At 48.2% G+C, this 25,607-nt stretch overlaps 1 protein-coding gene across 4 annotated transcripts in view; it reads right to left on the minus strand.

The window, feature by feature from the left end:
* LOC112233594 (ras-responsive element-binding protein 1) overlaps positions 1–25,607 on the minus strand; it is a 77,913-nt gene that overhangs the window by 23,744 nt on the left and 28,562 nt on the right. For all 4 annotated transcript variants that reach the window (XM_024401339.2, XM_024401341.2, XM_024401340.2 and 1 more), the window contains 2 exons: positions 2,316–2,444; positions 1,973–2,205 (listed from right to left, as the gene is read on the minus strand). In XM_024401339.2, coding sequence (XP_024257107.1) covers positions 1,973–2,205; positions 2,316–2,444 — 362 coding nt within the window. The remainder of the gene's footprint in view (positions 1–1,972; positions 2,206–2,315; positions 2,445–25,607) is intronic.

The following is a 25,607-nucleotide window of genomic DNA, read 5'->3' on the forward strand; positions in this document are numbered from 1 at the left end:
GTATTGATGTTTTCAGTAAACATTGGAGACGAAATAGTTAACAATCTAAGCCGAACCCCATCTGTTTCGCCCCACAGTTGCGCCTTCATCGGTTTTGTTGCTAAACAACCAACCAGTCTATACCATAAAAACACTTGGTCTTTCATAACTATTGTATAGTTGGGCTGTGGTTGGTGGGGCCTGAAGCACTGAGGGCGACTTCATTCACCATAGGGTCTGCCATCCTATCCTTCTGCATGAGTGGAGGGATATACAGCAATGTCATTACTTATATTCTTTTGATAATAAAGACCAGAATGGTCAGGGCGAAATAATATAGGTGAAAAATGTACTTTGCTTTTTTTGTCTGGCAGACCCCCCCATTGATGATCTGTATTCTGCGGTCGAAATTAGACAGAGAATTGCACCTGCTAGTCCCAGCGAGTTTTGGATTTGACCCTGACACTCATTCGCCTGTAGCCTGGGTGTGTGTGTGCGAGTGAGTGCGGTATGATGCGTTTGTCTTCTTGCATGTATGCGTGTTATGTTGTTTGTGGAGAATGGTGAGGGGGATGTTTCACCTTGAGCTCAGTGTAACCCTACACCCCAGGTCCCACCTTCCTCTCTCCTGTTGACACTACAGCTGATAATTAACTCGGACTGACTGAACATAGCACTGGACTGCCATGGATCGCCCCATGCACGCACACACTGTATAAGTGTAAAGGTGGCAGAAACAAAATTAGATGCATGCACACAGAAAACCGACTTGCACACAAATATGCATACTTTCTTTCACACACAGACAGAGAGAATCTTCAAAAACAATCTCTAGGAAGCACTTCCTTTTCCTCTCTTGGAGAGGCCTAGTAAAGGAATTGTTCAGTTCCTTTGCACCGCTGGCTTGGGCTCAAGTCTGTTTCACAGCCCTTCGTCTCGCTGGCATCCAGTGCATTGTAGACATTTTCTCTCCACACACTGACTCAAGTGATCTGGTGCTCAACTCCACTGTATAGTGTGTCAACAGAGGTCAAGAAACATCCTTAATCATTCCTTCTCCTGTGTGTGTGTGTGTGTCTAGACTGCAGGATGGACAGCGAGTGCACGAGAACTGAATTGAGTTTTAGGTTTTCAGCAAAATATGTGAGCCCATTTCCTTTTTTCTGCTGCTCTTTTCAAACCACAGCACAGTGTGGACCCTGCAAGCTGGCCACTAGTGACAACCTCTTCACCTGGTAGCATGCGTTGATGCTATAGCTGTGTGTGGCCTATGTTAGAGCTGACAATCTGGTAAATTACGTAATAGGCTTTAAGCCGGTTTCCTCAAGAGGTGAGCACCTGAGAACCTGTTCACTCATGTAAAGGGATGTGAAGTACACTCTGCATGGCAGGGGTAGGTCGGCCTACAACTCTGGTCCTGGATGGCTCTTCCAGGCTGTGTATGTGTGTGTGTGCGTGTGTGTGTGTGCTCGCGTCATAGGTGACAACTGTTTGTCCTACACCCGAGCATTATGGCCCCCAATCCCATGCTTTAATAGGAGCCACGTAACCCATGGCCGGGGGGACAAAAGGGGAATTGAGAGGCAAGGACCATTTGTCACTATTCGTTTGAAGCTGGGACGCGAGAGTTGTGGAGTGAGACGGGGGGATGCTTCTTCACCTGCCCCTACAACCCCCCATCCCTCGGTGTCTGACACACACACACACACACACACACACACACACACACACACACACACACACACACACACACACACACACACACACACACACAGAGGATATCACGCATTAATGACATATTACAGATAGTGATACAGGGGAGGGTTGTGATTCGTATTCTTACTGCAGAAGTGGGTGTTTACCATCAATGAAAAACTAGCTTTTACTGTACTGTTCTCTTCTACTTCAACCAGTTGACACATTTCAAATGTGATGCCACACTGACTCAGTCTCCTCCCTGTTCCTCGGTTCGTTTTTTTTTACGTGTTTGTACCGTGTTTCTCCTGGCATTGCGATTGACACTAGTGGGTCTGGGTGGGGTGGTCTTGCTAATGGAGATGGAAGGTGTTGAGGCAGGGGCTGAGGAGGGCTCCATGGCGCCGTTGAGCTGGCCTGCGTTCATCACCGTTGACAGCATGGCATTGATGGATGACAAGTCCACGCCCTCTGTCATATTCTCTCCATTTTCATCTTCCTCCTCTCCTTCCTCCATAGCTCCATTACTCCCTGGGAAGAGTGAGGAAACCGCAGTTAGTATAAGCAAACTAACACACACCAGCTTTGCAACACACACAAGAACACTCAGACACGGACACAGGCACATACACCACCCTCACCTGTGTGCTCGTCCTGTGTGTGTGTGGAGTCGGGGGTTTCCTGCCCCTCAGAATGCTCAGTCTCTACAGTGCTCAACTCAGCGCTCACCCCTCCCCCCGGACGCTTGTCTTCTGTGGCGCTCTCCATCACTGCAGGAACACAACATACACAAAAACTAAGAAGGCGTCGGTACTTTGCATGGTTGGGGTCAATTCCATTTAAATTCAGGAAGTTACATTAAAGTTTACTAGCAACATGTTGCCAGTTGAAAAAAATGTAAGGATAACGTAGCTAGCTACTAAGATGAGCACAATGTTCCGTAGCTAGCTACTAGCGTTAGCACAATGCTCCGTAGCTAACTACTAGCGTGAGCACAATGTTCCGTAGCTAGCTACTCGCGGGAGCAATGTTCCGTAGCTAGCTACTAGCGTTAGCACAATGTTCGGTAGCTAGCTACTAGCGTTAGCACAATGTTCCGTAGCTAGCTACTAACGTTAGCACAATGTTCTGTAGCTAGCTACAAGCGTAGCACAATGTTCTGTAGCTAGCTACTAGCATTAGCACAATGTTCTGTACCTAGCTACTAGCATTAGCACAATGTTCTGTACCTAGCTACTAGCATTAGCACAATGTTCTGTAGCTAGCTACTAGCATTAGCATTTTTCACTACAACAAATTTAAAAAGTACAAGGCATGCGCAAAGAGATATTGATGCCACATACGTACATACTTGTTAACATGAGGAGTCAGATGGTAAATGAAGTGAGTATGCACTTCACAGTGTGCACTAGCGCATAGGTTGGCTATGGAGTGGAAGGAGGGCCTAGAGGGGTTGAGGGGGCTGAAGGTTAATGCAGAGGGGAGGAGGAAGAGGAGGGTGACCTTGTGATAGGGAGAGCGAAAGAATACTGGCCGAGTTGATGTCGCTAGCTAGACACGATAGCCTGTGTTTTATGACATTAAACCTGTCTCGTATGAGACAAGAGAGGGCGGGTGGGAGGGAGAAAGAGGATGAAATATCCTCCCCTTTCTTTCTATCCTCAGCAAAACAACAATTGAGTAAGAAACCAATCACAGCAGGCCACTAATAGTGTCTATGGTCCATGGTCAAGTAAAGCCATAGGCCCCCAGCCACTACCCAATCAAACACACACAGATTCAAGCCCTTGGTTTCCCTATCCACTCTCCGCACCCGGGGCAGTCTCCGATGGGAGGGTTTGGGGGGGGCTAATCTCTAACTCCATGCTAGACTGGCGCTTTCTGTACCATCCCCCCAGGCCCATCCTGTATCCAGCACACATCCCTAACTATGCCTACTATTGTTATCTGGCCCAGCTAACATGCTATGACACAGTATCACAGGAGATCCAGCTAATACAGACGGTGACTGAAAAACAGACTAATGACAGACAGAGAGAGAGGACAAAAGAGAAGGATGCAGGAGAGGGGTAGATGGAAAAAGGAAAGAAAGAAGGGGGAAGGAGAGATACAGACACAGAATGAGCAAGAAAGAGGAGAGAAGAGGGGTGAGAGAGAGCCCAAATAAGAGCCCCCCCACCCCGTTAATTGCAGATTCCCGTTCACAGCCCCACAGGAAGCTCCTCTCCGGTCCAGGCCACTTCCTCCTCCTCATGGAGGGAGGGTTGGAGTGTGTCTGTGGGTGTGTGTGTGTTTTAGTGTCTACATTCCTCTACATTGGCTTTCCAAACGACTTACCCTAACCAAAGTGAATAAAAAAGGTAGAGAAATAAAGGGATGGAGGACAGGAGTTGAGGGTGAAAGAGAGAAAGGGAAGGGGGGGAAGCCTTGGAAATGGAGAAGTAGAGAGATGAGATGGAGGAGAGGAAAAGGAGGAGATGAAAGGGGGAGTGTGGGTGAAAGAGGTGAGCTTGAACAGACTGGTGACGGCTGGTTGTGTTTATTCTAGTGAGTCCCGGGAGGGAGTAGAGAAGTGACATTACAGACTAAGGGTGTAATGGTTCGCCTAACCCACGGATGGGTACGTATTGCGGTTGTGGGGTCAAGGTTCAATTTTGGTACACAGGGAATTGAAATGCCAACATCTAACTTTTTTATTTACTGTAGTTAATTTTTTCTACTCATTCAAGGGTTTTTATTTAGTTTTACTATTTTCTACATTGTAAAATAGTTAAGACCTCAAAACTATGAAATAACACATGGAATCATGTAGTAACCAAAAAAGTGTTGGTTGAGATTCTTCAAAGTAGCCACTCTTTGCCTTGATGACAGCTTTGCACACTCTTGGCATGCTCTCAACCAGCTTCACCTGGAAAGCTATTCAAAAAGTCTTGAAGGAGTTCCCACATATGCTGAGCACTTGTTGGCTGCTTTCACTTCACTTTGCAGTCCAACTCATCCCAAACCATCTCAATTGGGTTGAGGTCAGGGGATTGTGGAGGTCAGGTCATCAGATGCAGCACCATCACTCTCTTTCTTGGTCAAATAGCCCTTACACAGCCTGTGTAGGGTGTTTTGGGTCATTGTGCTGCTGAAAAACAAAATGATAGCCCCACTAAGCGCAAACCAGATGGGTTGGTGTATCACTGCAGAATGCTGTGGTAGCCATGATGATTAATTGTGCCTTGAATTCTAAATAAATAACAGACAGTGTCACCAGCAAAGCACCCCCACAACTCCTCCTCCATGCTTCACAGTGGGAACCACACATGCGGAGATCATCTGTTCATCTGGGCCACCATTTTGAATCCATTTTCACGTTCACTCTGTCAGTAGTGCTTACAAATCGTATCATAACTTTAAAACTAGCAAAGATCCCACACTGGAACTTTGATATGCCAGTAGAGTATATTATGTTCAACATCATATACAGTGGCTTCGGAAAGTATTCAGACCCCTTAACTTTTTCTACATTTTGTTACGTTACAGCCTTATTCCAAAATGGATTAAATAAATACAAATCCTCAGCAATCTACACACAATACCCCATAGTGACAAAGAGAAAACAGGTTTTTAGAATTTTTATAAATGTATTAAAATAAAAAAAATAGAAATAACAGACGTAAGAATTCAGACCATTTGCTATGAGACTCGAAATTGAGCTCAGGTGCATCCTGTTTCCATTGATCATCCTTGAGATGTTTCTACAACTTGATTGGACATAATTTTGAAAGGTGCACGCGTCTATATATAAAGGTCCCACAGTTGACAGTGCATGTCAGCGCAGTCCGTAGAGCTCCGAGACTTTTGTCAGAGGGATTTTGGTGGGATTTTGTCGAGGCACAGTTCTGGGGAAGGGTACCAAAACAATTCTGCAGCACTGAAGGTCCACCAGAACACAGTAGCCTCTGTTGTTCTTAAATGGACGAAGTTTGGAACCAAGACTCTTCTTTTAATTTTTTTTTATATAACCTTTAACTAGGCAAGTCAGTTATGAACAAATTCTTATTTACTTCCTAGAGCTGGCCGCCCGACCAAACTGAGCAATCAGGGGGATCACTCTGACAGAGCTCCAGAGTTCCTCTGTGGAGCTGGGAGAACCTTCCAGAAGGACAACCATCTCTGCAGCACTCCACCAATAAGGCCTTTATGGTAGAGTGGCCAGACGGAAGCCACTCCTAAGTAATAGGCACATGACAGTCCGCTTGGAGCTTGCCAAAAGGTACCTAAAGACTCTCAGACCATGAGAAACAAGATTGTCTGGTCTGATGAAACCAAGATTGAACTCTTTGGCCTGAATACGAAGCGTCACGTCTGGAGGAACCCTGGCACCATCCCTACGGTGAAACATGGTGGTGGCAGCATCATGCATCATGCTGTTATTCAGCAGCAGGGACTGGGAGACTTGTCAGGATCGAGGGAAAGATGAACGGATCAAAGTACAGAGTGATCGTTGATGAAAACCAACTCCAGAGCGCTCAGGACCTCAGACTGATCCGAAGGTTCACCTTCCAGCAGGACAACGACCCTAAGCACACAGCCAAGACAATGCAGGAGTAGCTCGGGACAAGTCTCTGAATGTCCGAGCGGCCCAGCCAGAGCCCGGACTTGAACCCGATCGAAAATCCCTGAGAGACCTGAAAATTGCTGTGCAACAACGCTCCCCATCCCACCTGACAGAGCTTGAGTGGATCGGCAGAGAGGAATGGGAGAAACTCCGCAAATACAGGTGTGCCAAACTTGTAGCATCCTACCCAAGAAGACTTGAGGCTGTTGAAGCCAAAAGGTGCTTCAACAAAGTACTGAGTAAAGGGTCTGAATACTTATGTAAATGTGATAGTTAAAAAAAAATACATTAGCAAACATTTCTAAAAACCTGTTTTTGCTTTGTCATTATGGGGTATTGTCTGTAGATTGATGGGGGGTACTATGTAAATCATTTTCGAATAAGGCTGTAACGAAACAGAATGTGGAAAAAGTCAATGGCCTGAATACTTTCCTTACATACTGTATCATTTTTGGGGGACAAATCAAATGTTAAAAAAAAGTTGTTTTGAAATCAAAACACTACTAGTACTCATATTACAGAGCAAGCTGTAAAGCTTCATATGACAATGCCTTATAGCACCTACAGATGAAACACTGGAGTCTTGAAGGAGGCCTGGGTAAGGCCAAAATGTTATAAATATGCCAACTTGGATCACTTATTTCTTAATAATGCTTTTAGATACAAATGTCAAATATATGTCAACAATCCTTCCTCCAAAGTACTATTCTATGGATTACATTGTTTTTGTCTGGGTTTCGTGAGGAATCACTCGCACACAGGATATAAAAACCATAAACTCCCTGGTGTTGCAAGTAGCACCATGCCCAGACCACCAGAGTCATTAAAACTCACTACCTTTTTAAATAATGCAGAAAAATAATGAAAGCCACTGGTTTACAACTACCAAAGTATTGTGGAGTAGTATGTAGCTAATGGAGTAGCAGCTCCAACTAGCAATACAAAGCACAGACTAAGTAATATGGTCATGTTGAATAGTGGGGGGTTGGCCAAGGGGTGTGTGTGTGTTAACCGCAGATCTCAAGATTAGCCGTGGATTTGTTTTCTTTCATTAGCTGAGTATTACCCCCTCCCTCCAACCCGCACTCTGATTGGTGGATCAAACGCTTGGGCAGCACTTTTTATGGCCTGCTAAAATGAACTGCAACAGATGGTGGGAACTGAGAAGAGGGAGAGGGGAGAGGAGAGGAAGGATGAAAGAGGGATAGATGGAGGAAAGAAAGAGGGGGAGGAGAGACAGGAGGAGAGGGAGGAGAGAAGAGATACCGATGCAGAGGGGAGTTGGAGAAACGAAAGAAGGCCAAGCGGAAAAAAAGGTGTGGGGAGAGGAGAGAGATTGCACAAGGGCCGTGCTAGGTTTCCAGATTTCTGTTGTGATGTTTCAAAGCAGGCAACTGGAGGAGAGTGTTGCACTTGTTTGGAGATTCCAACACACTCTCATGGAGAGAAAGTGCTGTGTGTTACAGGAGAGGAGTGTGTGCATGCGTGTAGATGGTGCGGGGGAGGAGGGGCAGCAGTGGCTGCTGTTACTACATCTGTTCCCAGCCATCACTCTCACTACAGCTTTGACCCCCCCATCCTACACACAGACACTACACTGCGTGTGTGTGTGTGTGGATGGAAAAGTCTCCACACTGTGCCAAAGAGCAGCAAACAAGAATGCCTCTCCACGCCTCTCCTCTCTTCTCCTGTCCTGTCCTATCCTGTCCTGTCCCCTCCCCTCATCTATCGTTGGGCCCCTTGCAGCTCGCACTCCCTTCCTCTCAGACTCCTCCCACCTCCATTTGCTCTGCCTCTTCTTCCCTCTCTCTCCATCTTGTTTTGTCTGACTGCCTGGCTGGGTCCTTCCCTCCATCCTCTCTCACACTCGCTCTCTCGGCTTCTCTCCTTTTCTTCATTGTAACTCCTGTCAACTTCTGTAACTCTTTTTAACCTCAATCTGAACAACACATCTGTATTGGTTGTTACACTTTATTTGCAAAACTTTATAATCGTGTTCAATTAATTACAAGGTGCTCATATATATTACTTATATAGCCAGCTAAGTTCATGAAGTTGGATTGATTAATGGAAGTATTAGGCTATGCAATCAACTATTTCAATAGATTATTGGAAACTGTAGCCATTTTTTTTAGGTTTCAAGTCCTATGTGAAAATACTCTCAATCAATCAACTTGCAGAAGCCAAAGACATTGATTTAAATATAGCAACCGCCACCACCATCCCCTTCCACACACAATCATTCTGCCACCAATCTGGCAACCGCATGAGTCAGCTGACAAGGTCATACGGGTGGTCGCACCACAGCCCTCCTGCTGGGCTAGAGGGGACACCAGTGTGAGGACAAAACACTGGTGACAAATCACTTGTGACACGTTTCCATAGATTTAAAGCCACCATTCAGTCTCCCTTACTTTATTAAAAATTAGTGCCTTCGGAAAGTATTCAGACCCCTTGACTTTTTCCTTATTTTGTTCGGTTACAGCCTTATTGCAAAAACTTATTAAATACATAAAAAATCCTCAGCAAATCTACACACAAATACCCCATAATGACAAAACGAACAGGGTTTTAGAAATGTTTGCTAATTTATAAGTAAATAAAAATGTAAATATCACATTTACATAAGTATTCAGACCCTTTACTCAGGACTTTGTTGAAACACCTTTGGCAACGATTACGGCCTCAAATATTATTGGGTATGACGCTACAAGCCTGGCACACCTGTATTTGGGGAGTTTCTTCCATTCTTCTCTGCAGATCCTCTCAAGCTCTATCAGGTTGGATGGGGAGAGTTGCTGCACAGATATTTTCAGCTCTGGAGCATCAAAGATCTCTCAATACTTTGCTCCGTTCATATTTGCCTCGATCCTGACTAGTCTCCCAGTACCTGCCGCTGAAAACACCCACACAACTTGATGCTGCCACCACCATGCTTCACCATAGGGATGGTGCCAGGTTTCCTTCAGATGTGACGCTTGGCATTCAAGCCAAAGAGTTCAATCTTGGTTTCATCAGACCAGAGAATCTTGTTTCTCATGCCCTGGGAGTCTTTAGGTGCCTTTTGGCAAACTTGAAGCGGACTGTCATGTGCCTTTTACTGATGAGTGGCTTCCGTCTGGCCACTCTACCATAAAGGCCTGATTGCCGAAGTGCTGCAGAGATGGTTGTCCTTCTGGAAGGTTCTCCCATCTCCACAGAGGAACTCTGGATCTCTGTCAGAGTGACTATCGGGTTCTTGGTCACCTCCCTGACCAAGGCCCTTCTCCCCCGATTGCTCAGTTTGGCCGGGCAGCCAGCTCTAGGAAGAGTCTTTGTGGTTCCAAACTTCTTCCATTTAAGAATGATGGAGGCCACTGTGTTCTTGGGGACCTTCAATACTGCATAATTATTTTGGTACCCTTCCCCAGATCTGTGCCTCGACACAATCCGTTCTCGGAGCTCTAGGACAATTCCTTCGACCTCATGGTTTGGTTTTTGCTCTGACATGTACTGCCAACTGTGGGACCTTACATAAACAGGTGTGTGCCTTTAAAAACCATGTCCAATCAATTGAATTTACCACAGGTGTACAACAATAAAGTTGTAGAAACATCTCAAGGATGGTCAATGGAAACAGGATGCACCTGAGCTCAATTTAGCGTCTCATAGCAAAGGGTCAGAATACTTATGTAAAAAAAGCTTTGTCCTTATGGGATATTGTGTGTAGATTTCTGAGGATGTTCTTTAAAAAAAAATCTATTTTAGAAAAATGCTGTAACGTAACAAAATGTAGAAAAAGTAAAGGGGTATGAATACTTTCCGAAGGCATTGTGTTTAAACCAGGGCTAACTTTGCGTCACCTTGAGCAACTTTGCTACTTGTATTAGACTCAAAACTACAACCATTGTTTAAGATGCAATATGCAGAAATCTTTCTGCCATTTCCTAATAGTTCGCATAATTTCAGTTTGTGACAACACAAGCAATTTTAGTGTAGAGAATCATTGTACCATCTAAACAACTGAATATATTTTCAATAACCCAAAATATTGTATTTTTAGCTGTTTGAAGCTGGTGTACAAAACCGAAAGTATAAGATGCAAAAACGAAACTTAAGAACGGGAAGAATAGAAATAGCACACAGAACAGATCTAGAGATTACCGCTTCTTAGACTTGCTTTCAATGAGAATGACAGATCTACAACTCACATTTCTATGTTAATTCGGTCGGGTCGTCAAAGTTACATATTGCAGCTTTATGTTCAATGAGTAATACATTAAATAAGGAAGTTGAGTCCTCTACCAGCAAGGCAGATAGAGAGACAATGGGCCCTGAGCCAAACTGCCAAAACTGACACATGCTCTTCAAAGCAAACATTGGGAGTGGGGGGGAGGGGGTTGCTCTCACCCAGCACCAACAGAGCAGTGTTGTTTATAACCCGTTCACCTTTGGGTCCCTCACGACGTTAGCACGCTAACTAGCTAGCGTTGTGTTAAATATGAGAGAGAGTGAGAGATGGAGAGAGAGGGAGGATGCAAGGATGCCTTTTCAAAGCATTCCACTGGTGGCTACAGCCGGGTGTTGTGGGGAGTTGTCTTACGTAGAAGAGTGTTTTTGTATGCGTGTATGAGAGAGAGGAGCCATCTTTATCAAGGCTGGCTTGTCAGTTCACAGACTGGGTTAGGTAGGGACTTGGGGGAAAGGAGAGAAGGGGAGAGGGAGGGAGAGATCCGATGACCACATGTTGGCTATTTATTACCCCCTCCTGTCTCTCTCCTGACACCTAGAGAAGTCAACTTTCCCTCCTAACTGTCTCTCTCCTGACACCAAGAGAAGTCAACTGTCCCTCCTAACTGTCTCTCTCCTGACACCAAGAGAAGTCAACTTTCCCTCCTAACTGTCTCTCTCCTGACACCAAGAGAAGTCAACTTTCCCTCCTAACTGTCTCTCTCCTGACACCAAGAGAAGTCAACTGTCCCTCCTAACTGTCTCTCTCCTGACACCAAGAGAAGTCAACTTTGCATTCTTTAAAAAATATATATATATATTTTACCTTTATTTAACTAGGCAAGTCAGTTAAGAACAAATTCTTATTTTCAATGACGGCCTAGGAACAGTGGGTTAACTGCCTTGTTCAGGGGCAGAAAGAAAGACAGATTTTTACCTTGTCAGCTCAGGGATTCGATCTTGCAACCTTCCGGTTACTAGTCCAACGCTCTAACCACTAGGCTACCTGGAGTCCTAACGGTCTCTCTCCTGACACCAAGAGAAGTCAACCTCCCCTCCTAACAATCTTTTTACTTATTTATTTATTTCATCAGGTAGGCCAGTTGAGAACAAGTTCTCATTTACAACTGCGACCTGGCCCAGATAAAGCAAAGCAGTGTGACAAAAACAACAGTGTTACACACAGGATAAACAAACATACAGTCAATAACACAATAGAAAAATCTGTATACAGTGTATGCAAAAGTAGTAGGAGGCAAGGAGTAGGTAAGGCAATAAATAGGCCAATAGTGGTGAAGTAATTACAATTTAGCAATTTACACTGGAGTGATATATGTGCAGATGAGGATGCGTAAGTAGAAATACTGGTGTGCAAAAGAGCAGAAAAAATAACAAATATGGGGATGAGGTAGGGAGTTGGTTGGATGGGCTATTTACAGATGGCCTGTGTACAGCTGCAGCGATCGGTAAGCTGCTCTGACAGCTGACACTTAAAGTTAGAGAGAGAGATATAAGTCTCCAACTTCAGTGATTTTTGCAATTTGTTCCAGTCATTGGCAGAAGAGAACTGGAAGGCAGCAAAAGTAGGTGTTGGCTTTGGGGATGACCAGTGAAATATACCTGCTGGAGTGCGTGCTACAAGTGGGTGACCAATGAGCTGAGATAAGGCAGAGCTTTACCTAGCAAAGACTTATAGATGACCTGGAGCCAGTGGGTTTGGAGATGAATATGTAGCGAGGACCAGCCAATGGGAGCCTACAGGTCGCAATGGTGAGTAGCATATGGGGCTTTGGTGACAAAACGGATGGCACTGTGATAGCAAATTGGATGCAGTCTGAGTAGAGTGTTGGAGGCTATTTTGTAAATTATGTCGCTGAAGTCAAGGATTAGTAGGAAAGTCAGTTTTATGAGGGTATGTTTGGCAGCATGAGTGAAGGAGGCTTTGCTGCAAAATAGGAAGGCGATTCTAGATTTCACTTGGGATTGGAGATGCTTAATGTGAGTCTGGAAGGAGAGTTTACAGTCTAGCCAGACACCAAGGTATTAACACAGTCTCCAAAGAAGGGCCAGATGTATACAGAATGATCCTTCCACAGGTTCACCTACGGAAACCTTGTTACGACTTTTACTTCCTCTAAATAGTCAAGTTTGATCGTCTGCGTAGAGGTAGATCAAAGAATCACCCTCAGCAAGAGCGACATCATTGATATAGTCAGAGAAAAGAGTCGGCCCGAGAAATGAACCCTGTAGCACCCTCATAGAGACTGCCAGAGGTCCGGACAACAAGCCCTCCGATTTGACACACTGAACTCCTAGAAGTAGTTGGTGAACATGGCGAGGCATTCAGAGAAAGCAATGCTGTTGAATCTGCCGATAAGAATACAGTGATTGACAGAGTTGAAAGCCTTTGCCAGGTCGATGAAGACGGCCGCACAATACTGTATTTTATCGATGGTGGTTATATCGTTTAAGACCTTGAGCGTGGCTGAGGTGCACCCGTGACCAGCTCAGAAACCAGATTGCGTAGCGGAGAAGGTACGGTGGGATTCGAAATAGTCGGTGATCTGTTTGTTCACTTGGCTTTCGAAGACTTTAGAAAGGCAGGGCAGGATGGATAAAGGTCTAACAGTTAGAGTGTCTCGCCCTTTAAAGAGGGGTATGACCGTGACCGCTTTCCAATCTTTAGGAATCTCAGACGATATGAAAGAGGTTGAACAGACTAGTAATAGGGGTTGCAACAATGGCGGTGGATAATTTGAGGAAGAGAGGGTCCAGATTGTCTAGCCCAGCTGATTTGTAGGGGTCCAGATTTTGCAGCTCTTTCAGAACATAAGCTGTCTGGATTTGGGTGAAGGATAAGCAGGGGGGGAGGGGGCTTGGACCAGTTGCTGCGGGTGGTGCAGAGCTGTTGGCCGGGGTTGGGGTAGCTAGATGGAAAGCATGGCCAGCCATAGAGAAATGCTTATTGAAATTCGATTATTGTGGATTTATCAGTGGTGACAGTGTTTCCTAGTCTCAGTGCAGTGGGCAGCTGGGTATTCTCCATGGACTTTACAGTGTCCCAAAACTTTTGGGAATTAGTGCTGCAGGATGCAAATTTCTGTTTGAAAAAGCTAGCCTTTGCTTTCATAACTGAATGTGTTTATTGGTTCCTGACTTCCCTGAAAAGTTGCATATCGGGGGAACTATTTGAAGCTAGTGCAGTACGCCAAGGCCTATATCTGTTCTTAGTTCAAATTTTTTGAAAGGGGCATTATTTAAGATGGTGAGGAACGCACTTTTAAAGAACAACCAGGAATCCTCTACTGACGGGATGAGGTTAATATCCTTCCAGGATACCCGGACCAGGATGATTAGAAAGGCCTGCTCGCAGAAGTGTTTTAGGAAGTGTTTGACAGTGATGAGGGATGGTTGTTTGACCGCGGACGCATAACAAGACGCAGGCCATGAGGCAGTAATCACTGAGATCCTGGTTGAAAACAGCAGAGGTGTATTTAGAGGGAAAGTTGGTCAGGATGAGATCTATGAGGGTGCCCATGTTTACGGATTTGGGGTTGTGCCTGGTAGGTTCCTTGATCATTTGTGTGAGATTAAATCAAATCAAATCAAATCAAATCAAATTTTATTTGTCACATACACATGGTTAGCAGATGTTAATGCGAGTGTAGCGAAATGCTTGTGCTTCTAGTTCCGACAATGCAGTAATAACGAGCAAGTAATCTAACTAACAATTCCAAAAAAAAAACTACTGTCTTATACACAGTGTAAGGGGATAAAGAATATGTACATAAGGATATATGAATGAGTGATGGTACAGAGCAGCATAGGCAAGATACAGTAGATGATATCGAGTACAGTATATACATATGAGATAAGTATGTAAACCAAGTGGCATAGTTAAAGTGGCTAGTGATACATGTATTACATAAGGATGCAGTCGATGATATAGAGTACAGTATCAACGTATGCATATGAGATGAACAATGTAGGGTAAGTAACATTATATAAGGTAGCATTGTTTAAAGTGGCTAGTGATATATTTACATAATTTCCCATCAATTCCCATGATTAAAGTGGCTGGAGTAGAGTCAGTGTCATTGACAGTGTGTTGGCAGTAGCCACTCAATGTTAGTGGTGGCTGTTTAACAGTCTGATGGCCTTGAGATAGAAGCTGTTTTTCAGTCTCTCGGTCCCAGCTTTGATGCACCTGTACTGACCTCGCCTTCTGGATGACAGCGGGGTGAACAGGCAGTGGCTCGGGTGGTTGATGTCCTTGATGATCTTTATGGCCTTCCTGTAGCATCGGGTGGTGTAGGTGTCCTGGAGGGCAGGTAGTTTGCCCCCGGTGATGCGTTGTGCAGACCTCACTACCCTCTGGAGAGCCTTACGGTTGAGGGCGTCTATCTTAGATTGTAGAACAGCCGGGGTGTTAAGCATATCCCAATTTACGTCACCTAGCAGTACGAACTCTGACGATAGATGGGGGGCAATCAATTCACATATGATGTCCAGGGCACAGCTGGGAGCTGAGGGGGGGTCTATAACAAGCGGCAACAGTGAGGCACTTATTTCTGGAGAGATGGATCTTTAAAAGTAGAAGCTCAAACTGTTTGGGCATAGACCTGGATAGTATGACAGAACTCTGCAGGCTCTCTACAGTAGATTGCAATTCCTCTCCCTTTAGCAGTTCTGTCTTGACGGAAAATGTTGTAATTGGAGATGGAAATTTCAGAATTTTTGGTAGCCTTCCTAAGCCAGGATTCAGACACAGCTAGGACATCAGGGTTGGTGGAGTGTGCTAAAATCAGTGAATAAAGCAAAGGCTTCTGATGTTAACATGCATGAACCAAAGGCTTTTACGGTGGTAAAAGTCAACAAATGAGAGCGCCTGGGGACACACAGGGCCTGGGTTAACCTCTACATCACCAGAGGAACAGAGGAGGAGAGGAGTAGGATGAGGGTACGGCTAAAGGCTATACAAACTGGTCGTCTAGTGCTTTGGGAACAGAGAATAAAAGTAGCAGATTTCTGGGCGTGGTAGGATAGAGTCAGGGCATAGTGTACAGACAAGGGTATGGTAGGGTGCGAGTACAGTGGGGGGTAAACCTAGGCATTGAGTGACAGAGAAGTTGCATCTCTGGAGGTGCCAGTAAAGCTAGGTGTGGTCTCCGCATGTGTGGGTGGTGGTACAAGGGGGCTCTGCAGTAAAATAAAACAATGAGAACTGCTCTAAACAACAGTATACAAGGCATATTGACATTAGAGAAAGGTATAAAGCAATCACAGGTCTTGATTGGGCGAGCTAAGACTACAACGGGTGAGACAACAACGGGTAAAGAGCTAGGACAACAACAACGGGTAAAGAGCTAGGACAACAACGGGTAAATGGCGTTGAATGGGCAGAGAGGGTCAGTTAGCTACACACAGGGCCTGAGTTCGAAGCTGGGGCCAACAGATAAACAAAATGAAGTACCGTGTTAATGTACAGTCCAGCAGGCATCATCTGTGTAGCTGAGTGATCATATGGTCCAATGAGCAGCAGTAGATGAAACAGGGAGCCATTTGGTAGTCGATGACTATGCTAGGCGAGCTGGAGACATGGCGTTCAGGAAGCTAGCGGGCCGGGCTATCAGATGAATCATCACCAACATCCATGACGCAAAGGCCGGTTAAGAGCACATTAGCCGAATTACGTCAGCAGACCAGTTGAGATGGATCGGCGGGGCTCCGTGTCGACAAAGGGTCCAGGCCAATTGGCAAGAGAGGTATTGTAGTTGGTGTAATTAATTTGCTAGCCATGAGATGGGCCTAGCTTGAGGCCACTCATCCTGACACCAAGAGAAGTCAACTTCCCCCTCCTAACGGTCTCGCTCTTTTACATGCCAAGAGAGACAGCAGACCAAAGTTGGTTCTTGTGGATTGTCTTTGTGTAGCCCTTTACACTCGTACCTGTATACGGGTTGAAAATGGCAGATTTGGACACTGATAAGTACCTACAGTCGAAGTCGGAAGTTTACATACACTTAGGTTGGAGTCATTAAAACTTGTTTTTCCAACCACTCCACACATTTCTTGTTAACAAACTATAGTTTTGGCAAGTTGGTTAGGACATCTACTTTGTGCATGACAAGTAATGTTTCCAACAATTGTTTGCAGGCAGATTATTTCACTTACAATTCACTGTATCACAATTCCAGTGGGTCAGAAGTTTACACACACTAAATTGACTGTGCCTTTAAGGCAGCAGGAAAATTCCAGAAAATTATGTAATGGATTTAGAAGCTTCTGATAGGCTAATTGACATCATTTGAGTCAATCGGAGATGGACCTGTGGATGTATTTCAAGGCCTACCTTCAAACTCAGTGCCTCTTTGCTTGACATCATGGGAAAATCAAAAGATATCATTCAAGACCTCAGAACAACAATTGTAGACCTCCACAAGTCTGGTTCATCCTTGGGAGCAATTTCCAAACGCCTGAAGGTACCACGTTCATATGTACAAACAATAGTATGCAAGTATAAACACCATGGGACCACGTAGCCGTCATACCACTCAGGAAGGAGACGTGTTCTGTGTCCTAGAGATGTCCGCACTTTGGTGCGAAAAGTGCAAATCGATCCCAGAACAACAGCAAAATACCTTGTGAAGATGCTCGAGGAAACAGGTACAAAAGTGTCTATATCTACAGTAAAATGAGTCCTATGCCGACATAACCTGAAAGGCCACTCAGCAAGGAAGAAACCACTGCTCCAAAACAGTCATTAAAAAGCCAGACTACGGTTTGCAACTGCACATGGGGACAAAGATCGTACTTTTTGGAGAAATCTCTTCATCTGATGAAACAAAAATAGAACTGTTTGGCCATAATGACCATCGTTATGTTTGGAGGAAAAAGGGGGAGTCTTGCAAGTCGAAGAACACCATCCCAACCGTGAAGCATGGGGGTAGCAGCATCATGTTGTGGGGGTGCTTTGCTGCAGGAGGGACAACATGAGGAAGGAAAATGAGTCGCAAATGTGTCTTCCAAATGGACAATGACCCCAAGCATACTTCCAAAGTTGTGGCAAAATGGCCTAAGGACAACAAAGTCAAGGTATTGGAGTGGCCATCACAAAGCCCGGACCTCAATCCCATAGAACATTTGTGGGCAGAACTGAAAAAGCATGTGCGAGCAAGGAGGCCTACAAACCTGACTCAGTTACACTAGCTCTGTCAGGAGGAATGGGACAAAATTCACCCAACTTATTGTGGGAAGCTTGTGGAAGGCGACCCGAAACGTTTGACCCAAGTTAAACAATTTAAAGGCAATGTTACCAAATAGTAATTGAGTGTATGTAAACGAGTTTAAATGTATTTGGCTAAGGTGTATGTAAACTTCAACTGTACATTGGAACGCAGTGGCTGTACAGTAACATGCTATACATGACATCAGAGCTCAGGCTCTGCGCATCACAGCTCTTTATGGGTTTTGACAGACAGCCATTCTGAACTTGAGCACCACTCGTGACAAGAAGTGCCCCCCTGCTATATGGGGTCAGTTATGCAATATTTTTGTTGTCTGAGTGAGGGATTTGCTGTTAATTACAAAGAATCAATGTATTTGGAAAGATGAGACGTTGAGTATTATAATAAATACCGCTTTGATGGCATACAAGCATGCCAAATCGGTCCATTTAAATAAATAATATATATATAGATATGCATCTGTTGATCACAGATACGACCCCCAAAAAATGGGCCTCAGGATCTCGTCACTGTATTTTTGTGCATTCAAATTGCCATCGATAAAATGCAATTGTGCTCATTGTCCGTAGCTTATGCCTGCTCATACCATAACCCCAACGCCACCATGGGGTACTCTGTTCACAATGTTGACATCAGTAAACCGCTCGCCCACACACCATACACGTGGTTTGCGGTTGTGAGGCCGGTGTGACTTACTGACATTGGACGCAGCTTATGGTAAAGAAATGAATGGTAAAGAAATTCATATTAAATTATCTGGCATGAATATTAAATTACCTGTGTAATGATCATGCTGTTTAATCAGCGTCTTGATATGCCACACCTGTCAGGTGGATGGATTGTCTTGGCAAAGGAAAAATGCTCACTAACTGGAATATAAACAAATTTGTGCAGAAAATTTGTGCGAAATTAGCTTTTTGTGCAAATGAGATCTTTTATTTCAGCTCGTAAATCATGGGACCAACACTTTACATGTTGCGTTTATATTTTTGTTCAATGTAGTTAAATAGTTAACCAATAGCTACCAGGACTATGTGCATTGACTCTTCGCACAAACTCTTTTGACTCATCACATGCTACTAATCCTGTTGCCTAGTCAGTTTATCCCTGCCTATATGTACATATCTACCTCAATTACCTCGTACCTCTGCACATCGACTCGGTGTTGGTACCCCGTGATACTCAAGTCATTGTTACTCATTGTGTATTTATTCGTCGTGTTAGTTTTCTATTCTTTCTCTTTTTTTGCTTTCTGCATTGTTGGGAAGGACGCATAATTAAGCATTTCCCTGTTCGTCTACACTTGTTTACGAAGCATGTGACAAATACAATTTGATAGGATTTTTTCTTTCTCAGTGTAATAATGCATATGCTTTTCAAAATTCTTCTGTAAGAAACATTTCAATTTAGCCCTATCCATATAGTGCCTTCAGAAAGTCTTCATACCCCTTGACTCATTCCACATTTTGTTGTTACAGCCTGAACTCAACATTGATAAATCTATTTTTTTTGCTCACATATCTACACAAAATACACATTAATGACAAAATAAAACATGTTTTTAGAAATGTTTGCAAATTTGTGGCAGCATCATGCTATGGGGCAGGGACAGGGAGACTGAAAAGGATCTGCTTTAGAGTGCAAACGTCCTTTTGGGGGCAAAGATTTACGTTCCAACAGGACAATGACCCCAAGCATACAGCCAAAGCAACGCTTGAATGGCTTCATAACAAGAATGTGAAAGTCTGCTAGAGTGGCCCAGCCAAACCACAGACTTGAATCCCATTGAAAATCTGTGGAAGACTTGAAGATTGCTGCTCCCCATCTAACTTAACAGAGCTTGAGAAAATCTGCAAGAATGGGAGAAAATCCCTAAATCCAGATGTACAATGTTGATATACATACTCAAGATGACTCAAAGCTGTAATCTCAGCCAAAGGTGTTTCTACAAAGTATTGACTCGGGTGTAAATTAAATTAAATAAAAAAAAATAAAAAAATTCAGATTTTATTTTCTATGAAATTTACAATAACTGTCATTATTGGGGTATCGTGTGTAGAATTTAGATTTAAAAAAAAAATGAATTTAGAATTCAGGCTGTAACAACAAAATTTGGAATAAGTCAAGAGGTATGAATACTTTCTGAAGGCACTATAGGCCAATTCCCACAACTGTAAGGTTTAAGAAATGCAATAGCCTAATCCAAGTTAATGTAGGGTCGTTGATGGAAAATGCAGAATAGAATAGCCTTTCGGCCAATACGTAGCAGCATAGTTTTGTGTGTTTGTGAGTGACAGAACAGTAAAGTACAGTTGGTCCTGTCTGGCCTGCCTGTGATGATGTGACTGACTGGCGTTTAGACAAAGTGGCAGAGCATGACACTCTCCTCGATCACAACAGGAAGCACAGACTCGCCAGTCACAGTGTTCCACTTCCCTCTTTCTCTCTGCACGTGTGTGTGGTGGCTGTGTCTGACTGATGGGGAGCATTCTCTCTCTCCCCCTTCTCACTGGCCAGCTTCTTGTGAGTTTTTAGAGGACCACCCCTCCCCCTCCCCTGTTTCTCTCCTCCTTCAGCTCACACTCAGCTGCAATTACCCATCCTCCCTCCCTCTCCTTCCCCTCCCTCAGACTACCCTGCCCTGACATGTCGCATGCGCACACACACACACCCTACACACACAACCCACACACACACACCCTACACACTGAAATGCAACAGGTAGGGCCAACTCAAATGCAACACAGATGCAACAGGTAGAGAAAATTCACACACACTTTTAACCACACAAACCACATCCATCTACAATGCCTCTAGCTCTGTCGCTCTTCCACCCCCTCTCACAGAGCAAAGGTCAGGGTGTCGGTGCAGTACAATGTTTACAGAGGCAAGGAGGGGGAGGCATACAGGAACGGACAGAGCCTCTTCTCTGTTTCCTCTTCCTCTCAATCATCCTGTTTTTCCCCTTCCCCTCCATCGTCTCCCTTTCTCACTCTCGCCGTCTCTCTCCATCCCTCTTTCAGTCGCTTCCTCCTCCTTTTATAATAGGCTAAGGCTATACCTATGGTAAATGCTTAACACGCTTTAGGCTATATGGCTGTGTTCAGGGATTTGAATATATTTTTGTAGTTTTCCCCAAATGGTTTGACAGTGCGCAAGTATCTATCTCCCATGTGTTCAGGTCAACACACACACACAGTTCATTCAATAAAACGGGATATTTGTTTCTCTGCTAAAGTGAAAGTTCTTGGCTCAGTATCGGCAGCAGCAGCATGTCACAACAGAGTCAGTTGCTAGGCAGAGAGAAGTGAGTTACCACATCCCACGGTGACAAATGAGAGTTAGGATAATCTCTCCTAAACAAACTGCTAACATAACCGGATTCAATCCTCTCCTTGGACTAATAAAGGAGACGTGTACACACACACACACCTACATAGGGCTACCAATAGTCACGCACATACCCACAAATAGTTTAAACTTGATCTGATAAGCCATGCAGATAGCATCAGTAATGTGGAAGCTCCACTCGCTTGCATTCCTCTCACAGATCTGGGCTCTGGTGTGAAGAAGACGGGAGGAGGGAGGAGAGGAAGAGATGGGAGGGAGGAAGAGATGGGAGGGAGGAAGAGATGGGAGGGGTGTGTTTCAACCAACCACGGAACAATGTGGCCACGGAAAATGTCTGTCGAGACCCACAGCCCAGCCAAATATATATTTTCCTGCCCTCTCAGTATCTCCTCTCCTCTCCCCTCTTATTTCCTCTTCTCTCTCTCCCTTCCTCCCTCTGTCCGTATCTCCTCTTCCCTCCCCTCCCAACCCCCCGTCCACCCCCTCCTCCCTCCGTCTGTCCGTCCCGTCCTCTCCAGCTCTGTCCCCTCCTCTCTCTCTCTCTCTCTCTCTCTCTCTCTCTCTCTCTCTCTCTCTCTCTCTCTCTCTCTCTCTCTCTCTCTCTCTCTCTCTCTCTCTCTCTCTCTCTCTCTCTCTCTCTCTCTCTCTCTCTCTCTCTCTCTCTCTCTCTCTCTCCCTCCCGTCCTCGCTCCCTCCCTCGCTCCCCACCGTCCGTCCGTCCTCTCTCTCCCTCCCCCCGTCCGTCCTCTCTCTCTCTCTCCCCGTCCGTCCGTCCGTCTCTCTCTCTCTCCCCCCGTCCGTCCGTCCGTCCTCTCTCTCTCTCTCCCCCGTCCGTCCGTCCTCTCTCCCCCCCGTCCGTCCGTCCGTCCTCTCTCTCCCCCCGTCCGTCCGTCCGTCCGTCCTCTCTCTCTCTCCCCCGTCCGTCCGTCCTCTCTCTCTCCCGTCCGTCCGTCCGTCCGTCCGTCCTCTCTCTCCCCCCCGTCCGTCCGTCCTCTCTCTCCCTCCCGTCCGTCCGTCCGTCCTCTCTCTCCCTCCCTCCCGTCCGTCCGTCCTCTCTCTCCCTCCCTCCCGTCCGTCCGTCCCTCTCTCTCCCCCCCGTCCGTCCGTCCTCTCCCTCCCGTCCGTCCGTCCTCTCTCTCCCTCCCGTCCGTCCGTCCTCTCTCTCCCTCCCGTCCGTCCTCTCTCTCCCCCGTCCGTCCGTCCGTCCTCTCTCTCCCCCCGTCCGTCCGTCCGTCCTCTCTCTCTCCCCGTCCGTCCGTCCTCCTCTCTCCCCCCGTCCGTCCGTCCGTCCTCTCTCTCTCCCTCCCGTCCGTCCGTCCTCTCTCTCTCTCTCTCTCCCTCCCGTCCGTCCGTCCTCTCTCTCCCTCCCCGTCCGTCCGTCCTCCTCTCTCCCCCCCCCGTCCGTCCGTCCGTCTCTCTCTCTCCCCCCGTCCGTCCGTCCTCTCTCTCTCCCCCCGTCCGTCCGTCCGTCCTCTCTCTCTCCCCCCGTCCGTCCCGTCCGTCCGTCCGTCCGTCCTCTCTCTCTCTCCCCCCGTCCGTCCGTCCGTCCGTCCGTCTCTCTCTCTCTCCCCCGTCCGTCCGTCCGTCCGTCCGTCCTCTCTCTCTCCCCCCCGTCCGTCCGTCCGTCCTCTCTCCCCCCCGTCCGTCCGTCCTCTCTCTCTCCCCCCGTCCGTCCGTCCTCTCTCTCCCCCGTCCGTCCGTCCGTCCGTCCTCTCTCTCTCCCCCGTCCGTCCGTCCGTCCGTCCTCTCCCCCCCGTCCGTCCGTCCGTCCTCTCTCTCCCCCCGTCCGTCCGTCCTCTCTCTCCCCCCGTCCGTCCGTCCTCTCTCTCCCCCCCCGTCCGTCCGTCCGTCCGTCCTCTCTCCCCCCGTCCGTCCGTCCTCTCTCTCCCCCCCCCGTCCGTCCGTCTCTCTCTCCCCCCGTCCGTCCGTCCGTCCTCTCTCTCCCCCCCGTCCGTCCGTCCGTCCTCTCTCTCTCCCCCCCCGTCCGTCCGTCCTCTCTCTCTCCCCCCGTCCGTCCGTCCGTCCGTCTCTCTCTCTCCCCCCGTCCGTCCGTCCGTCCTCTCTCTCCCCCGTCCGTCCGTCTCTCTCTCCCCCCGTCCGTCCGTCCTCTCTCTCTCCCCCCGTCCGTCCGTCCGTCCTCTCTCTCTCCCCCCGTCCGTCCGTCCGTCCTCTCTCTCCCCCCGTCCGTCCGTCCGTCTCTCTCTCCCCCCGTCCGTCCGTCCGTCCGTCCTCTCTCTCCCTCCCTCCCGTCCGTCCGTCCGTCCTCTCTCTCCCTCCCTCCCTCCCGTCCGTCCGTCCGTCCTCTCTCTCCCTCCCTCCCTCCCGTCCGTCCGTCCGTCCTCTCTCTCCCTCCCTCCCTCCCGTCCGTCCGTCCGTCCCTCTCTCTCCCTCCCTCCCTCCCTCCCCCGTCCGTCCGTCCGTCTCTCTCCCTCCCGTCCGTCCGTCCGTCCGTCCTCTCTCTCCCTCCCGTCCGTCCGTCCGTCCGTCCTCTCTCTCCCTCCCGTCCGTCCGTCCGTCCGTCCGTCCTCTCTCTCTCTCCCCGTCCGTCCGTCCGTCCTCTCTCTCTCTCCCTCCCGTCCGTCCGTCCTCTCTCTCCCTCCCGTCCGTCCGTCCTCTCTCTCCCTCCCGTCCGTCCGTCCTCTCCCTCCCGTCCGTCCTCTCTCTCCCTCCCGTCCGTCCGTCTCTCTCTCCCTCCCGTCCGTCCGTCCGTCCTCTCTCTCCCCCCGTCCGTCCGTCCTCTCTCTCCCCCCCGTCCGTCCTCTCTCTCCCCCCGTCCGTCCTCTCTCTCTCCCCCCGTCCGTCCGTCCTCTCTCTCTCCCCCCGTCCGTCCTCTCTCTCTCTCCCCCCGTCCGTCCGTCCGTCCTCTCTCTCTCTCTCTCCCTCCCTCCCTCCCGTCCGTCCGTCCTCTCTCTCTCCCTCCCGTCCGTCCGTCCTCTCTCTCTCTCCCTCCCGTCCGTCCGTCCTCTCTCTCTCTCCCTCCCCCCCGTCCGTCCGTCCTCTCTCTCCCCCCGTCCGTCCGTCCGTCCTCTCTCTCTCCCCCCCCGTCCGTCCGTCCGTCCTCTCTCTCTCTCCCCCCGTCCGTCCGTCCGTCCGTCCTCTCTCTCCCCCCGTCCGTCCGTCCGTCCGTCCTCTCTCTCTCCCCCCCCCGTCCGTCCGTCCGTCCTCTCTCTCTCTCCCCCCCCATCCGTCCGTCCGTCCGTCCTCTCTCTCCCCCCGTCCGTCCGTCCGTCCGTCCTCTCTCTCCCCGTCCGTCCGTCCGTCCGTCCTCTCTCTCCCCCGTCCGTCCGTCCGTCCGTCCTCTCTCCCCCCGTCCGTCCGTCCGTCCTCTCTCCCCCCCCCGTCCGTCCGTCCGTCCGTCCGTCTCTCTCTCCCCCCGTCCGTCTCTCTCTCTCCCCCCGTCCGTCCGTCCGTCCTCTCTCTCCCCCCGTCCGTCCGTCCGTCCTCCTCTCCCCCCGTCCGTCCGTCCTCTCTCTCCCCCCGTCCGTCCGTCCGTCCCTCTCCCCCCCGTCCGTCCGTCCTCTCTCTCCCCCCGTCCGTCCTCTCTCTCCCCCCGTCCGTCCGTCCGTCCTCTCTCTCCCCCGTCCGTCCGTCCTCTCTCTCTCCCCCCGTCCGTCCGTCCGTCGTCCCTCTCCCCCCGTCCGTCCGTCCCTCTCTCCCCCCGTCCGTCCGTCCGTCCTCTCTCTCCCCGTCCGTCCGTCCGTCCGTCCTCTCTCTCCCCCGTCCGTCCGTCCGTCCTCTCTCTCCCCCCGTCCGTCCGTCCGTCCGTCCGTCCTCTCTCCCCCCCGTCCGTCCGTCCGTCCGTCCGTCCTCGCTCTCCCCGTCCGTCCGTCCGTCCGTCCTCTCTCTCCCCCCCGTCCGTCCGTCCGTCCGTCCCTCGCTCCCCCCCCGTCCGTCCGTCCGTCCTCTCTCTCTCCCCCCGTCCGTCCTCTCTCCCCGTCCGTCCGTCCTCTCTCTCTCCCCCCGTCCCTCCCCGTCCGTCCGTCCTCTCTCTCTCCCCGTCCGTCCGTCCGTCCTCTCTCTCTCCCCCCCGTCCGTCCGTCCGTCCATCCTCTCTCTCTCCCCCGTCCGTCCGTCCTCTCTCTCTCCCCCGCCCGTCCTCCCTCTCTCCCCCGTCCGTCCCCCCGTCCGTCCTCTCTCTCTCTCCCCCGTCCGTCCTCCTCTCACCCGTCTGCCTGTCCTCTTCTCCCCTCCCTCCCCCTTCTGTCTGTCTCTCCACACACACACACACACACACACACACACACACACTTTATTTTTATCAGCCATAGTTCATGCACCAAGACACAGAATAACAGTATACACATACTTTCACCCACACATTACTCAAGGAGGTAGTCACCGAGTTCAATGAGGTGCTCATCTTGATACAATCACTTTATACTAATATTCTCAATTGTTATAAATACATTTAAAAAAACACTTGATTGTAATACTGTGTAGATTTCTAGGACTTTGTTCATTTCTCTCTTTCGCCCCTCCTCTCCTCAGTATGAATGCGATTGGTAGTTACGGGGTAGTTG

Source organism: Oncorhynchus tshawytscha, linkage group LG29 (genome assembly GCF_018296145.1).
Source record: "Oncorhynchus tshawytscha isolate Ot180627B linkage group LG29, Otsh_v2.0, whole genome shotgun sequence".
Classification (NCBI taxonomy): domain Eukaryota; kingdom Metazoa; phylum Chordata; class Actinopteri; order Salmoniformes; family Salmonidae; genus Oncorhynchus; species Oncorhynchus tshawytscha.